Raw genomic sequence first — 17136 nt, forward strand, 5'->3', positions numbered from 1 at the left:
GTTGTAATGGTTTGTGGTAAAAAACACTGTGTTGTAAAAGATTTTGCAGGGTATAAAATGCGGGGTAATGGCATGTGTTGGAACGCATTCGTCGTTAGGATGTTTCGCAGTCTGAAGTGGTGTGGTGTCAGACTACTGGATTATTTCTTCATAGTCTATAGTCATGATCTACTGATTCAATTGATCTGCTGCCACCAAATGTACCATCACATCAGATTCAAACCCGCCCTTTTATAAAGAACTGTAGCTTACTTCTAATAAAGATTCAAGAGGACATTTGACCTCTTTGTTGCAAACGTTCTGAGCTAGCAGGCCACATAGTTGCAGCCATCATTGGCAAAACCAACATGTCTTCATGGTGACGATGAGTTGCAAATCTAATTGCTTTGCCAAAGGCTTTTTTTTCCAAAATAGCTGTTGTGGGTGCATATGCATGTGCAGAGGTCATCGTCGAATTGTTTTATATTTTAAAGTAAAAGAACAATCATACTAAGATGGCCATCATGCATGACTGGTTTTCATTTTTAATTAAAATCTTTCCAAAATGCCTACTGCACATGCTTGCACATGCATGGCAGCCAATGTAGAATGCGTTTAGTTAATGGAAAAAATAATCATTCCAATATGGCCACCACACATGTATGCTGCAGAACTTACTATGATTTTTCTTTTGTTTTTATCATAAATCATTCAAAAATGGCCATTGTGAATGCCCACACTGATACAACTGCCATCTCTGAATGATTTTTCTTAAAGCAAAATAAAAATCATACCAAGTTAGCCACATCCCATGCATGTGCATACATAATGGCCATCTTTAAATGATTTTTCTTAAAGCATAAGAAAAAAATTCCAATGATATTGCTTTTTATAAATGCAGCGAAATGCTGTTGGTGGGAAAAAGACAAGATTAAAGAGAAAAGTCATTTGGTCATATTACCTCAAGGTGCTCCTTGTGCCCCAAATGCAGGAGTGGCTCGTGCAGATAAGAGCTGTGAGAAAGACTCAACAGATGACGAAAAGGGAAACTCATCCCCCCACCCCACCCCACCCCACTGCTCTTACCTGCACGGGCCGCTCCTGCCCAAATGTCTCAGTTTGACTTCCACCGAGGCGTCTCCCTAGATATTATTTAGAGCAGGAAGATTCATACAATCCTTTTTATGAACATAACGGGTTCTCGGGGGTATGTTACAAAGTCACCTCTGCTCTTAATTCACTCACTTATTTCAGCTCTGATTTTTCCTCGTTTTTCAAACATGGAGTTGCTGATCAGCTGCATTCATTCTTGTCTTCCTGTGTGGACTCAGTTGTGTTGCGGCCTGGATCTGCTCCAGGCCGCCCCTTCACATACATCCCCATGTTCTCGTGTTGAATGCAGGCGTGACAAACAGAAGCACAGCCTGATGCCCTGTGCTGATTGGATTATGTTGATCCATTGCTAAGAATACGCATTTGCACATAATGTTGCCTGTGGGTAATTTTCCTTCATCGTTTTGATATTTGTAAATCTGCTGGAGTGCACTTGATAAACTACCCACAAGCTGAATGTCAAAAGGTACACACAACAACAATGTTAAGTTAGTTGTGGCAAAGCAGTGAAAACACACTCAGAGTGAATACAGAGACTGTTTTGCAAGGTACAGAGATTGCTAAATAGTCATCTTTAAAAGACAGTTATTTTTATCTGTCGGAAATCCCACGACTGAACAGAAAGAAGTGCCTGATGTCTAATGTCGCAGGAAGTGTAATGTTCAGCTGATTGGAAGTTGGCACCTGATGCGCATTTTTAAAGCAACATTTTGACAGGAAGAAGGCGTCTCAGAGATTCACTTCCTGTTGTTGTTGGCATTAGTCATCCTAACGCGTGGAAGCGTGTATTTCCACAAATAGTGCAATGAAGAGAATGGCAATTCCACAGGGAATGTGCTTACTCGACCCAATGAAAGTTGAGGTAAAATGGGGTCAGCCACCTTTGTCTTTGACGGACTTTGCAAAACTGGTGAGGGTATCACGTAGGTGCCCCATTTATCTGAATTTCTGGGCTACATATGGACAATTCATGATGAAAGCGACATATATCCAACATTGGCATTCACAGTAGGAGTTATTGGGGCGCTATTGCCAATTCAAAAGCGAAGAGTGCCTTTCCTCCCATATTGAGAACGTTATTCAGGACTATATGCAACAAGACATACGCATATGTAAAATGCCAGGCACCGTTGACATCTGCTGCATATCTAGAGCACGCAGTTATATGTACGAATAATGCATCTTGGTGATGAAACTTTGCTTTGAAATTCCGCAATTACATAAAGATAATGTCTATTATTTTAACTTATTTGTCGCACTTAATCAGGTTGATATGAGTTCGACATCTTACGCTGTATAATGTCTCTATGACGTTGCTGGTGATATATTAGCAGAAATTTGAAAGAATGGATAAACATAATTACTCACAAATTGATAGAGCTTCTCACAAAGTTGTACGCAGTTAAACTATTTAGTAGGGTGTTCCTAACTTCTGTCCTACTGACTTATAACTGCAGGAATTTAGTGGAGGGTTTGATAATTAATCTAATCATACATTAACATACCTGGTACTAACTACTCTTCGGGTTGAGAGGGTGAGTCACAAAAAATAATCACAAAGGGGAATCCCGCAGGTAATACCTGTTCATCAAAGAACACGTGAGCTCCACAATGTGTGGAGAAGGGAACAAGAGGCGCGGGGTTCTAGGAGCTAGCAGCCTCCAACAATAAATGTTAACCACGAAAAGCTGCTCCTAAAGTGGTGACCACTGTCAGGTTCGGGTTATACTGTGAGTGGAGACATCTCACAAAATGTAACGGACTGGTCTCACACACCACCTGGTGTCATGCTTCATCATTGACTAGTCCTCGCCCTCTAAAACCTTGGTTTGATAGAGGGCGGGCATACACCTGACTACAGGGATGCACTTCTAAACTAAGTGGGGGCCCGTGAACAAGTGAGTGTGGTTAAAAATCATTATAGTTATCATAGCTGTGTTATTTAATGTGGAAGGTAACTATATGATATTTAAATCAGAAGACGGTATGTGGGGAAGTTAATATCCCCTAACCGTTATGTGAGAGGTCGACATGTTCCCACCGTGTTGGCCCAGGTGGGTCCAGGGCATTCATCAGGACCTAAATATATAGGGGGGGGCTCCATTCTTACCAACTGGTGGCAAGAGAATAACACTGTTTGGGCGTGATTAGTGTCACTCTCCACAATTAGATGGCTTCTAAGTTCAAGCCTGTAAAAGAAAATATTGAGAAAAAACATATATAACAACAAACCTTAGTCGTGGTGAAGTACTGAACACAATACATGCACTGTTTCAGTAATACGTGATGCGGTCTGTGACAAAGAAAAGCTCACATAGCATTCATCCACATTAATACCTGGGGTAGTTGATTAACCATACATCCATACAGCCTTCATTCAAAACTGAACATGCGCGTACGGCCGCCATTGTTAGATCATGCTTCCCGATACAGGGACACAGGAAGCCGCGCACCTGTCTCCAGTCACAATATAACCCGAACCTCACAGTGGAAACCTCCGGGGTTCAGCCAGGTCGGGGACGAGTAATCCGTCACCACCCCCACTAACCGGGCTGCCTCTGGATATACACACACGGCTCCCTCCGGATTTCCATACCCTGACTACCACGTTACAGGACCGTATTGAATTGGCACATACGTGGATCCCTGACGCCTCATTGTTGTTTTGTGGCTGCTCCCGGTTGGCTCAGATCCTGACTAAAGGACCCTCCTAGTTAGAGCACTACTCTCAAACTAATGACCATTGTTCTGATGATGACCTGCAATCATTCAGGTTGAAACGCCGTCGACTACCCAGCCTAGAACTTGGGCGCTGTTGTGGTCAATTTATTTGTCTGAAATTCTGTACATAAACACTATATATATTTTTGTAATTTTGACCGCCTTATCCTTACTGATTGTCGTCGTTCACGCTGTTCTCCACACCTCTGTGTCACTGCTCTGCCCACTTTCACTAGCGCGCCCAGTGCTCACTTTGTGTGTTATGGTCATTGTATATTTATGTGTACTGTAGTGCTACTTAACTACTTACAAAAAATTATAGTTTATTTCTTTCACCCTACCTTTCTCCTTGTAGTCTCCCCTCCTTTGTTCCCCGTCCCTATTGTGATTTATATCACTGTTTCCATTGTCCTGCTTTAAAAGTTTTTCCAGTTGAGACATTGTTGTTTGTTGCATACAAGCATAACCAACATGAGTGACACATAAATAGTGTATTTACGAGTTTGATTTCTTCCTGTCCATTTGTTTATACATGAATCCAAGAACCAGGTATTATTTTACTTACGGGGCAAGGAGGCTGCATTGACTAGGGTGACAATAACGTTGACGTTTTGACCCTTGGGAATAGCGCAGCTTATTATGCGTCAGAGTTGGGTCTTCTTCAGGACTGTGAGAAGGGAAGGGATGGAAACCTGCAAGGTATTGATGCCTGTGATTCTATTGTGGTCTGCAAACGCGGATTATTATCCCAAGGGTCGAAACGTCAACGTTATTGTCACCCTAGTCCATGCAGCCTCCTTTGCCGAATGTAAAATAATACCTGGGTCTTGGATTCATGTCTAAACAAATGGACAGGAAGAAATCAAACTTGTAAATACACTATTTATGTGTCACTCATGTTGGTTATGCTTGTATAGCACTGTTGACTTCACATATGACCACAAGTCACCTATCTTGCACTATAGTCATCACTATTGCGCCGTAAATTTAATGTTTTGTTGACAGCCATATTCATTGTTTGTTGTTAGCAATGTGTTAGTAAATAACTTTACTTTTGACAAATTGCCTTGCCTATGTGGTGTGTTTCCTTTTCTCTCCCATGGTGAAAAATCAGTCGCTAACCAACTTTGAATAGAAACTTTGTTATATGCTTTTGAAAACTGAGATTTCGAACTGTATTATATGCACCAAGCAAAGTAATTGTTACTTTCCAACAGAACCACTTGTTTCATATATCCTCTATATTAATGGTCACGGTCAAATCACACTCCTAATTATTTTTTTGCGTCCAAGGTAAACCATGGAGAAGCTCTCGTATTGGGAGATTGGAATGGCTGGGGCCAGGCAGAATACTCAAAATAAAGAGAAACTCTATTTCCTAGCCATCCAGTGTCAGCTTAATGGGACTAATAAAGGCAGAGGGGACATTCAGACAACCAGGGATGCTATAATCTCCCTCTCTCTCCAGCTACACCACCTGCTGATTGTCATTAGCATACATCCAATTTGCTGTAAGGAGGCTATTTTGGATAAGTGTTATATTATTAAATCTGTTGTGTTCTAGAAAAGAGTTAATGTGTTCCTAGCTCCTCCTAAACTTTCTTTCAACAGTTCCAGAGGACAAATTCGAAAATGCCCTCATAGAACTTCGACATCAAAGAATGAGCTGCTCATGCTTGTGAAGCCCCTTGAGTAATACTGAATGTGCCGGTGCATGTTTTATGCTGCGCAATGCTAATGAGGCAATGCCTGTGCCTTTGCACCGGCACTGTTTTACTGATGCAAGCTCAATGGCCGCAGGCTCTTGGGAGGCGAGCTAATGGGGACAGCCTGGAAGCATGCACAGGCAGCTTATGGAAAGGAGTATATTGGCCTCAGGGATTGTCCAGCTATCATGGCACAGGGGGTCATTGCCAAACACTGCATCAACTGGAGGGAGCGGTCCATGCTCAGCCTCCAGAATCAGGCCAATCCACTTGCAGAGAATGATGGCATGGTAGTTTGAAAGTGCACACCGTCTTTCATTGATGGAGACAGTATTTCTTAAAAAATCCTCTGTACCAGCCTGGTCTGCACTGTGTGAACCCATTAAGATTGCACCACAATGCATAATGGAATTGCGCACCTTTTTGCATTATATGGCACCACATGCTCTTAATGTAGTTGTTAAAGCAGGCACAATATTCTGTTGCTGTACGGCTGTTGCCAGCCCTTTATCTTGCACCCGGAGACTCAAGTAGATTAAAAACCTCCATATATGGCTTTAATGGACTATTTACCAAGTCGCCATTGGTCATTTTAACATTAACAAACATGAGATCTGTTGGAAGCTCACATGGCAATCTAAAGATGGATGCGTTTACTTTTTATAACAGAGTCCATTATGCATAATTAAGCGAATCTAGGCCAATTCTGTCTTCTGAAGACCAAATGAAGATCTCCAATGTGTTAACTCATAGCTCTTAGACAAATATCTTCTGCATTTTGACTCAGCAGGGATCAAGAAGGCATCAGAAACCTTCTATTTAATACAATGTGGTTGTAAGGTCATCTAGAGCGATTTCCTTGAACTTTGTGAGCAAGAGCGACCTAGCCTTGTTAGCACTGTGAGTATGGCTACCTGGATTATTCAGAAGAAGGTTCAATTTTTTCTTGAATCTTAAAACTCTTATCTATAAACAAGGTGGACAATCTGTTTGTCAACTCCCCGATGCTGGAGTGGTAACCTACAGACAAATGGATAACTAGAATAATGAAGATCCAACGATCCTCTCTCTGGTCTTCCTGGTATTTTTGTCCTGGACCGACTGCTGGATGATGTCCGTGACTCATTGGTGCAGCGACCTCATGTATTGGCACAACATCATACAGGAGAATTTAGGGCATAAGACTCTGATTGATGGTAAGCTAATGTAGTTGAAGTAGAATACATAGGTTTATATAACACCTTTACTGTCTTAAACACAGGGCTAGCTAGTTTAACATTATTAAATGGATTCCCGAGTTAACCTTTACAAGAGGAAATGTGACTTTATTTAGGAAATGCAGAAGAAAATATAGGAACAGAGAGGCTAATTCACAAAGCTAAACTTACACTTTTGTGTAAATTTGCAATTGTAGTTTTGTTTTACAAAGTTATAGCTTAATTTTACTAGGCAGGCCTATCTTTTCATGTACGGAGTCCTCACGGTTGTAAAATCACTACTAGTAAAAGTAAACTCATAGTTGGTGAATACCCCAAAAAATAGGAACCTTACACAAAAGTGTGAGTTTACCTTTATGAATCAGGCACAGAGGACCTAACACAAGTATTGTGACCTAGTAAAATGTGCTCTATAAAATGTGTATTTTTGTCACTGGACAACTGCTTACAATAGGGCTACATACCATAGCTACACAATTCACAGCTTACAATTATTGCATCCACAAATTACGAGAATAACAGGTGCACAATTTGGAGCTGATGGAGAGTTGTGCTCTGTGGAGTGGGGAATTGCTTGAACTTTGTGCATGATTTCCTTCAGCCTGAAAATGCCCAAATCAGAATTGAGAACAATTTGAATCTGTGATTTGCAACACGTTTTATCTGCTGTAAATCAACAGGCACATTTTTTTCACCCAATGTGTAATCCTGATTGGGCACAATGGGAGTTTCTGCTAGGAAAGCGATTAAGGGCTCACTTCTAATGATGGCTTAAGTAGGGTTTTCCTAAGGCGCTACAGTTATGTGAGTGAATTCAAGTGATTGGTGGGAGCTGTTACTTATATGATCCCAGGACCCTGATTGTCCTAATCAATGAGCTAATAAATTACGATTTTCGAGATTTCACTGGTTGCTAGAAAAAAGGAGAGGCTGCTTCTAATGCCAATGGACAGCAAGGTCTATGTAAGGCCACTCGGCATCTCTGGGTACTTATTAAAACTTTGGAGACTAACCTCAAGGCTTTTTCTCATGTATGAATGCATGTTATACCAACAAGAATCACACACAAGTGCACACAGTAGGAAACTCTGCAACCATTGATTTGAGTATAATTTCTGGGGGCAATTATGATGTGTAACAATTTGATATTGATAAAGGGCGGAATTTTCAAATATCATATGCATATGAGATGCAAAAAAGCAAAATGTTGGATTTGTCTAAATTTGATTTTTATCCTGTAACCTGTTTTCTTTATTCACATTATTTATTTTGTATATCTTAAAACAATGCTCAATGTATAATAAGTGATATACAAACAATCGGGCAATTCAACTGAGACCATCATGTTGCAAAATATGTCTTTTATGTTTACTGTTTTACTTTTCCTTTTAAGGGTGATAGGGCACACTGAATTTGTGTCTGGCTGTGATGAAGACCCTGTGTGGTCGAAACGTGTAGCCAAATAAATAAACTTGGACTATAAATAGAGTGTGGAGTGCAAGTTTTTTTGTTTTCACTACACTGAACAGGGATCCCTTTTAAATAAATATGTATATATATATATATATATATTTATATATATATTATTTTTTTCACTGAAAAAAACAAAGGTTACAGGAACCAAAGGTTACAGGGACGGTATAGTTAAGCCCCGATTTCACATGCACAAAACCATATATATTCAGCAGTTATAATCACTTGAGCTAACTGTAACTTATGCCCACTGCAATGCGCTGCTTATTATCTCACATAATACATCACTCATGACATAGTCAGTGACATTAATGATATACATATACTAACCAGTGCCAGTCACCATTGCGTAGTTATAGTTAGGATTGTGTTTCCATAGGAAATTGCTTTTTTGTTTTGCTGATAACTTTGGCCCTGTTTAGCGAATCATCGCAAAACTTACCACACAAGTGCTGCTTTTTGACTAGTTAGTACACTGAAAAGTTCGGGTTGATCTGTCAAACGGGGGTTGAGAAAAAGGGGTGACACAAAACACATTTTCCTCATTCATTTTTCCAAAGGAACTTTAGACACTGCTACAGACCAAACAGCTGAACTGATTTACACCAAATTTGTCAGAAAGCTAGATCTTAGTCTAAATAGAGTGCTTTTGTATTTTTGCTATAAATCCGTTCAATAGCTTTGGAGAAATTAAGGTTAAAAAAATTGTATATCTCATGCTGCGGATGATCCATGGAACTGACAGATCTCAAACTGAGATTTGATTGGCTACCACCAACTCCACCAGGAAGTGGTGGCAGCCATCTTAGGACTTGAGACTCAGTCCTGGCTCCTACAAAAGCTTTAAAAATATATAAGAAGGCACAGTAGGGATTGCCTGACCCTCTAGGGCTTGTGGTTGCTTCCCAGGGGGACCCTGGCTGGGGCCCAAAAAGTTTTAAATTTTTTTCTATGTTGACGCAAATTTGTGGAGGATCTGTGAATCCGCAGATTTAAAAAAAAAATGAAGTGTTTGCTCCCACCTGGTGTGAGCATTTTTAAAACTACTGACAAACGAGAACAATCTCAAAGTCTGCTCCCAGTGGGTAGTGGGGAAACAGATCAAGATATTGCTCCCGCCTGGAGGGAGCAGTAAAAATAGCAGCTTCCTGTGGGCAGGAGCAGTGTCAGCTCCTGCATCATGCGGGGAGCCTGCTTTGGCCACAGGTGCCCTGGGGCACCTCCCGCGGCCCCCAATGTGTGTATGGTGGGTGCCATAGGTGGGCCCCAGGGCAGCCACATTGAGGCACTGTGCACCCTGAGGCTATAGCATGCTTGGGGAGGGGGTGGAGGTGGCCACTATCTCAACCTTTAAAAGAGATACTGGGAGATGGGGTCCCCAGGACCTGATAAAGCTCATGGAGGGGGTCACCTGGTTTCTTTCCCCATTGAAATACATGGAGCCCTGGGGGATGGGGCCCCTGGGGCTTAATAAGACTCTGGGAATAGCCACGCAGCCCCCTGGCCTTTAAAAAAAAGGCCTTGAGTGATGGGGTCCCCAGGGCCTAATAAGGCTTAGGAGGGGGGGCCACATGCCCCATCCCCTTTTTAATTGTGTTTGGCTCTGGGGGGTTGGGCACAAGACTTGAGCGTAGGACGAAGGCTGTGCGCAGCATGGGGTTTGTTGCATGCGGGGAGCTGGCTGCAGGACCTGAACACAGGCCAGGCCTTACGGCCAACTCCTGACAGTGTATGACCAATGGCCGTGCGCAGCCTGGGGTTGGCTGCACTCAAGGGGTTGGCCCCATAAAATAAAATATTACTTTACATTTTTTTTTTAACTAGAAATTCCCTGAAAAACCAAAAGTAATGCTAAAGTTAGGTGAAATGTTCAGTAACAACGTAACATTTTAAACACTAAAAACCATAGAACTTCAACAGCTATAGTTTTCTCAGGTATCTATAACTTGAGTCCTAAGGCAAGTATTACTCGTGCCCTTGCATTACACTGCTAATTACCCCCAAAATGATATCACTCATGTCATTTTCTATGACATAATTGATAAGACTGCAATACGTGCAATGAAATTATTGATGAGAATACTGTGCATGGCAGGGGCATACGCAGCCGCGGCCCGTGGAGGGAGTTCCGTGGAGTGGGAAGGCGGGGCGGGGGAGGGGCAGGGTGGGGGTTCTAAAAACCGGAATATGGATAATTACAGGTAAGTAAACAATTAAATAAATAAAACGAATTTCGTAGCGCGCGCTGCATCGATGCAGCACGCTCTACGAAAGTCGTTTTATTTATTTAATTGTTTACTTACCTGTAATTATCCATATTCCGGTTTTTAGAACACCCCACCCTGCCCCTCCCCCGCCCCGCCTTACCGCCCCACGGAACTCCCTCCACGGGCCGCGGTTGGGCATACGTTATAGTTACCTTATGGTATGAAAGCTATTACTTGACATGGTATAAGTGATGCCATATGAAACGGCATAACCCTTACATTGAGAAGGAGCGAGTTATAGTTAATGTAGTATGGAGAGCGAGGTAAGAACACTGTATACGGAGATGCGCAACTTATACTAATTTGATGGTGGTGTGTTACATTAAAAAGTAGGTACGCAACGTATAGTAATTTGAGGGTGGAGTGTTAAGTTAAACTGAAAGTTATAAGTAACACTGTGTACAAAGGTATGCAGGCAATATTTACAAGGTGGTGTGTAAATTCTAAATTTAAGTTATAACTTTAACTTTAGAATTTCTAATGTATGTGTAGCTTAAGTATGGTTTGTATGGAAAGAACAATAAACGTTTCCCTATATATATCTATATCTATAAATATGTATATATATATTTTTTTTTTCAAGTTACATAGATGTGGCAATGGGTGTAGGAAATCTATACATAGTTATTGATATTTTGGGCCTCGGTGCACTGATCATGACATTGTAACCATTTGATATTCGTACCACAATATTTGAGACCCATACGGATTAAAGAAGAACCTGTGAGATATGAAAAGAATGAAAGACTAAGAGGTAGCTGGAGTATTCTACTTAGACCTGTTTGTGCTTCATGTTCTCTAGTGTCCTGCCATTTGACTCCTGCTACAGAAGACCGGTTAATTTTGAATGTTCAATCAATCAATCAATCAATCAGGGAATTGTAAGCACGCTACTCACTCTTGAGGGTCTTAAGGTGCTGAGGGGGGTCCACAGATCTGTTTAGCCGAAGAGCCAGGTCTCGAGGGTCTTCCTGAAGGTGTTAAGGGAGGGGGCGCGTCTGATGTCTGCTGGTAGCTCGTTCCAGGTCTTGGCTGCAATGTGAGAGAAGGATCTTCCGCCTGCTCTGGCTCTGTGGATGCGCGGGGTTTCGGCCAGTGCGAGGTTGGCAGATCGGAGGTTTCTTTCGGGGACGTGGAAGTTGATTCTGTCGTTGAGGTATTTGGGTCTGTTGTTGTGTAGGCATTTGTAGGCGTGAGTGAGGATTTTGAAAGTGACTCTTTTCTCCATGTGGAGCCAGTGGAGACTTCGTAGGTGTTGACTGATGTGTTCATGTCGGAGGACGAGTCTAGCAGCGGTGTTCTGTATTGTCTGGAGTTTGCGGAGTAGGGACTTATTGATGCCGGCGTAGAGTGCATTTCCATAGTCCAGTCTGCTGGTGATGAGTGCGTGGGTGACTGTCTTCCTTGACTCAGGGGGGATCCACTTGAAGGTCTTGCGGAGGATGTGGAGGGTGTTGAAGCAGCTGGAGGTGACGGCATTGACCTGTCGGTTCATGGTGAGTGATGAGTCGAGTACGATGCCGAGGTTCTTGGCGTGGTCTGAGGGGGTAGGTGGGCTTCCGAGGGTGGTCAGCCACCAGGTGCTGTCCCATGCGGAAGGGGTGGTACCAAGGACTTCTGTCTTCTCGATGTTGAGCTTCCAGCAGCTGTTGGCCATCCAGACTGCGAAGTCTTGGATTCCTTTCTGGAAGTTGAGTTTGGCAGTGGTGGGGTCTTTGGTGAGGGAGAGGATGAGCTGGGTGTCGTCGGCATAGGATACGATGTTGAGGCCGTGTTGTCGGACGATGGCTGCGATGGGGGCCATGTAGATGTTAAAGAGGGTAGGGCTCAGGGATGAACCCTGTGGGACTCCGCAGGTGATTTTCGTGGGGTTGGAGAGGAAGATTAGGAGTCTGATGTTTTGGCTTCTTCCGGTGAGGAATGATCGGATCCAGTCCAGGGCTGTTCCTTGTATGCCTGCGTCGTGTAATCTGGCGACTAGTGTGCGGTGGGAGACGGTGTCGAAGGCCGCTGATTGGTCGAGTAGGATAAGGGCTGCGGAGTGGCCTTGGTCCAGGAGGGTGCGGATGTCATCTGTGGCGGCGAGTAGGGCGGTCTCTGTGCTGTGGTTGCTTCGGAATCCGGATTGGGATGGGTCAAGGACGGCGTTCTCTTCAATGAATCGTGTCAGTTTGCTGTTGAGTATTTTCTCTGCAATTTTGGCTGCAAGATGGGCCGATAGTACTTGAGGTCAGTGGGGTCAGCTGTGGGCTTCTTGAGCAGAGGTATGACTTCTGCGCGCTTCCAGTCGTCTGGAAGGATCCTGTTTTGAAGGTGGTGTTGATGGTGTGTTGTAGTTCGGAGGCGATGGCAGCTGCAGCTCTGTGGTAGATGTGAGGGGGCAAGGGTCGGTGGGGGCCCCTGAGTGGATGTTTTTCATGTTCGAGGAGGTGTCTTCGGCCGTGATCGGTGTCCAGTTGGACATGGTGGGCTGGCTGGTGTTTCTAGGGGGCAGGGCCGTCTGTGGCACCTAGTGGATGGTCGATGAAGTTGTCGTAGAGGTTTTTGATCTTGAGGTGGAAACAGGTTCCAAGCTTGTCACAGAGGTCTTGGGATGGGGTGATGTTTGTGGCTTCGCTGCGTGGGTTGGTGAATTCTTGAATGACACTGAAAAGTTAATTGGAGTTGGTGGAGTTGTCCAGGATTTTGTTGTGGATGAAGTTCCTCTTGGTGGCTCTGATCTGGTTGTGGTAGTCCGTCATGGCGTCGTTGTAGGTGGTGTGGTTGTCGTTTGCTTTGGTGTTTCTACAGTTCCGTAATAAAGGTGTCACTGTGATAAGGCGTTCCCGGAAACAGTGACAATGTAGATAACCAATATGATGTCATATCAAGTAAACCAAATGATCGTAGCACCGAGCAGTCACAAAGCCCTATGATGAGTTGCTCCTAATTTCTGGAGGGCCTGGTAACTTCTGCTACCAAGGACTGCGAAGAAACTCAGTAAACCAGCGGCTTAAACCAGGCAAAATTGGTGGGGAAAAAATGGAAAATATGATACACCCGGTAAATCCCCATTTTGTAGGGAGTCTCAGGATAACACTGACAGTGGCACGTTGGGACACATGTATCAAAGTATTTTGAATTCGCAAACGGTGCGAATCGCTAAATTCACATATTTGGGAATGCAAAATGGCCTTTGTGAATCCATGAGAGGCCTTGAGATTCACAATTTAGATAATCGCAATCTTTAGCAATTACCTAAATTGAGAATGCAAATAGAGAATTGCAATTTGCGAATCCCCAATGCACATGTAAGAAGTTTTTCCTAAATGAAAACTGTGCTGTAAGGAAATGCTATTACCATCAATTTCAAGTTGATGGTAACCATGTGCAAACTTTGAAAAATGCACAAAATTGAGTTTTTCAAAGGGCCATGTAGTGCACACATGCCCCTAGGGCATGTGTGTGCTTTTCATGTGCACACTTTATTTTTTTGGGGTGCTTCAGGAGGGCCTTATGCCTTCGGGCATCCTTGGCTTTGCATTAGCTGATTTGTGATTACCAATTAAGTAATCGCAAATTAGCTAATGCAATGCCATTCACACCTATGGGCCTTTTAGCCTATAGGAACAAATGGAGTAATAGTACCTAATAGCAATTCGCTATTTACCAAATCGCTATTAGGCAATATTAAGGAATTGCAAAATCTTTGGTGATTCCTACATACATAGCATTTTGCGATTATCAAATAGCAATTCGGTAAAAATCGCTAGTTAGTAATCGCAAAATACTTATTTCATACATGTGGCCATTATTTTCAAAACTGTGGAGTTACCTTTCTTGCCGGTAGTGCAATTTCTCACGCCATTAAATTTTACAACTTATAGGATGAATACGGAGATTTGTCACTTGAAGGTTTTCTTGAAATTTATTTTCTTTGCCTCTAGTTGGCAGGTGGGAAACTGGAGCGCGTGCAGCAAGACCTGCGGGACAGGCGAGCAGCTGCGCGAGGTGAACTGTATCCAAAAGAACCGCTACAAGCTCGAGAGAGTGGCCAAGCACATGTGCCTCCTGGATGCCCCGGATACCCGACAGACGTGCAATGTCCAGAGCTGCCCACCCGCGTGGAGCATCGGCCCTTGGTCGGAGGTAGGTTCCAGTAGCATCTGCACTCAACCTGAGAAGCAACACATAGGTGAGCTGATGTGTGGCCTGATTTAGAGCATGGTGGCAGTAGAAAATACTCCAGAAAATGGATCCTGTATTCACCTTTGGAACTTTTTTCACTATGGGGGTAATTTCGTGGTGAAAGGTTCTCCTGTGTAGTCTCCAGATTTCACATTTCACCCAGAAAGAGGGTTTTCTATCACCCATTAACTCTAAATATCAGGGCCTTTTTTCTGTGCATTTTTGCGCAGTCTGAATGATTATTGGTCTAAAATGCATAAGAATGTTCTATTGACACTTTTTAAAAATGAATTTGGTAGATTTCTGACCCCTTCATCCAAAATTCGCGTGTCCGACGTCTGTTTAAAATATTTAAAACAAACCCAACCTTTTCTGATTGATATTTTATTAATCGAATAAAGTGATTTGATTGATTGATTGCTTAGTGCTGTTCTTAGTCATGTTTTTGAAAACATCTTTTAAAGAAAAAAAAATTTCAGACGAGTGGTTTTTAATTTTGTGATTTGTTGTTATTTAAGCTATAATTTCGCTGAAAGATACATTATGCAGTGTTATGTTGAAACGTACGTAGCACTTTATGTCATCGTAATGTTGCCTTAAGGCACGTAGTAGGTGAAGCAGAAGAAAAGGAAAAGTGTTCCATGAGGAGGAAGGGGGATCGAGTGGTCTTTGAAAAAACTCTAGCAACTCACATGACAAAGCAATAGTTTATTGTGGGGAGCGGATCTTCAGAGTACGACCAGTACTGATGAGAGAAAATGGGGGAAAGAGAACAGGAGATGTCAGGACTAAGCGAGAGGGAGCTTGAAGTCCTGGTGGATTACGGGTGACAGTGGGAGGACATGTCAAAGAGTGAGAATTCTTTATATATATTTTCAAAGAGACAATAGGCCAGGTCAGGGAATGTCTCCGGACAACCAGTCAGATGCTGAAGAGGTGCTTAGCCCAGTTGAACAGGATCTATAGTACCCCAGGACATCAGGAGCACAAATGCCTCATCTGCCACGGTTGGGCCAGTAACTCCTGCTTGCCCCATAGCCCTCTGAACCGAGTTCTGACAGGGACATGGCCTCCTACTTTCCCAACTGCCTGCTGTCTCTTATACCATCTGTCCTCCCTTGGTAGCACTCTAAAGCAGCTCCTTTGCACCTTTTAAAATCCCCTATCTTTAAATAAATGACTCAATATAGCTAAATAAAATTTTAAATTATGATGATGTACCCCAATATGCACAGTAAACAATTACTAACATTTTATGGAAATTAAAATATCAAGAAGCCTCCTCCGCAAACATGCCACAGCATTTTGTTAATGGAAAATTTCAGTCAGCCGCATATCTGGGTACTTTTGATAAAGGGTGACAGAAATGCACACAACAAACAAGTACACATAAGAAAATGTAATATTGACATGGTTAAATAATTTTACTTAGACTTACTGTGAGCCAATGCAACCATGAAAATTGAAAGATTTGTTAACATTCAAGTTCGGATTAGTGATTTTGGATATGCAGAGCAACTATTCCGATTCTTGGAGCTTGAAGTGCTGGGGTGTAACTTTAACACCACATACAAATATTGAACTTCAGAGAGATGCAGAAGCTTTTACCAGTACTTATAGACCATTCGCGGCTTCTGGATTGGGTCTTATACTCTCTCTCTCTCTCAATCGAGATGTATGCCCCCATAATCCTATTTTTGATGCCGCAGAATGCCTATTCAGGTGTCTCAGCATGTCCCTTTACCTCAAAGTTTGCTACAAAAATGACCCAATAGTGTACTTCTTTAGATACTTTCACTGCAAATCTCTAGTTGTGCCTAATATATGTACTGTTATGTTTGCCGCACAGCTGTTCACGAAACATTGTAGAAATCAGCATAACTTGGTAACTATGGGCTCTCTGATGGCATTCTGTAGATGTATGATGTACACCATTATAGATAAAAGAATGCTGACCTCAGAGGACCATAATCTCACAAAGCAAATGTGCCATTTCTTTACCTGTCTGGCCTCTGTCACCTTCATGAGACAGAGGGATATATTTGTTGGTAGATGAAGGTTACTTAAACAGGCTGTTTCTTCATGGTTTACCTGCAGATTATTTTTTACATGGTGGATCAACCCATCCTGCTTCATTGTTGGTGTGAAGGTGGTTCTAACATATTTTTAATTCATTATGAGCTTCTCTCCCTTCAGTATGATTTCAAAAATGTGGTTGGCCATTGTTAGCCTTTATCATCATTTTTTTTAAATGTGTCCTCTGTGGATCTGTTCCAAAATCATGGTGTTCTGGTGCTATTCATGCACCCATGACTCACAGATGTATTTGTTTTTTAAATGTGAAATGGAAATATAGTCAACTGAGTTGTGGACTTTCATGCAGTTACTATAGTTGACTGGAAGTAAAAAAGTATTTTGATTCTAGACCTGAGATCTTGAAGACCTGCTTGAATTAATCTGAACCACTAGCATTTCTTCAGGGCACATTCCCTC

The 17136-nt window shown here is 42.5% G+C and overlaps 1 protein-coding gene across 1 annotated transcript in view; it reads left to right on the forward strand.

Moving 5' to 3' along the window:
* The window catches only part of ADAMTS16 (ADAM metallopeptidase with thrombospondin type 1 motif 16), a 637963-nt gene that overhangs the window by 595771 nt on the left and 25056 nt on the right, over positions 1-17136 (forward strand). The window contains exon 19 of the mRNA XM_085606087.1: positions 14403-14604. Within this exon, the coding sequence (XP_085462213.1) occupies positions 14403-14604 (202 nt within the window). The remainder of the gene's footprint in view (positions 1-14402; positions 14605-17136) is intronic.

This window comes from Triturus cristatus, chromosome 5_1 (assembly GCF_964204655.1).
Source record: "Triturus cristatus chromosome 5_1, aTriCri1.1, whole genome shotgun sequence".
Classification (NCBI taxonomy): Eukaryota; Metazoa; Chordata; class Amphibia; order Caudata; family Salamandridae; genus Triturus; species Triturus cristatus.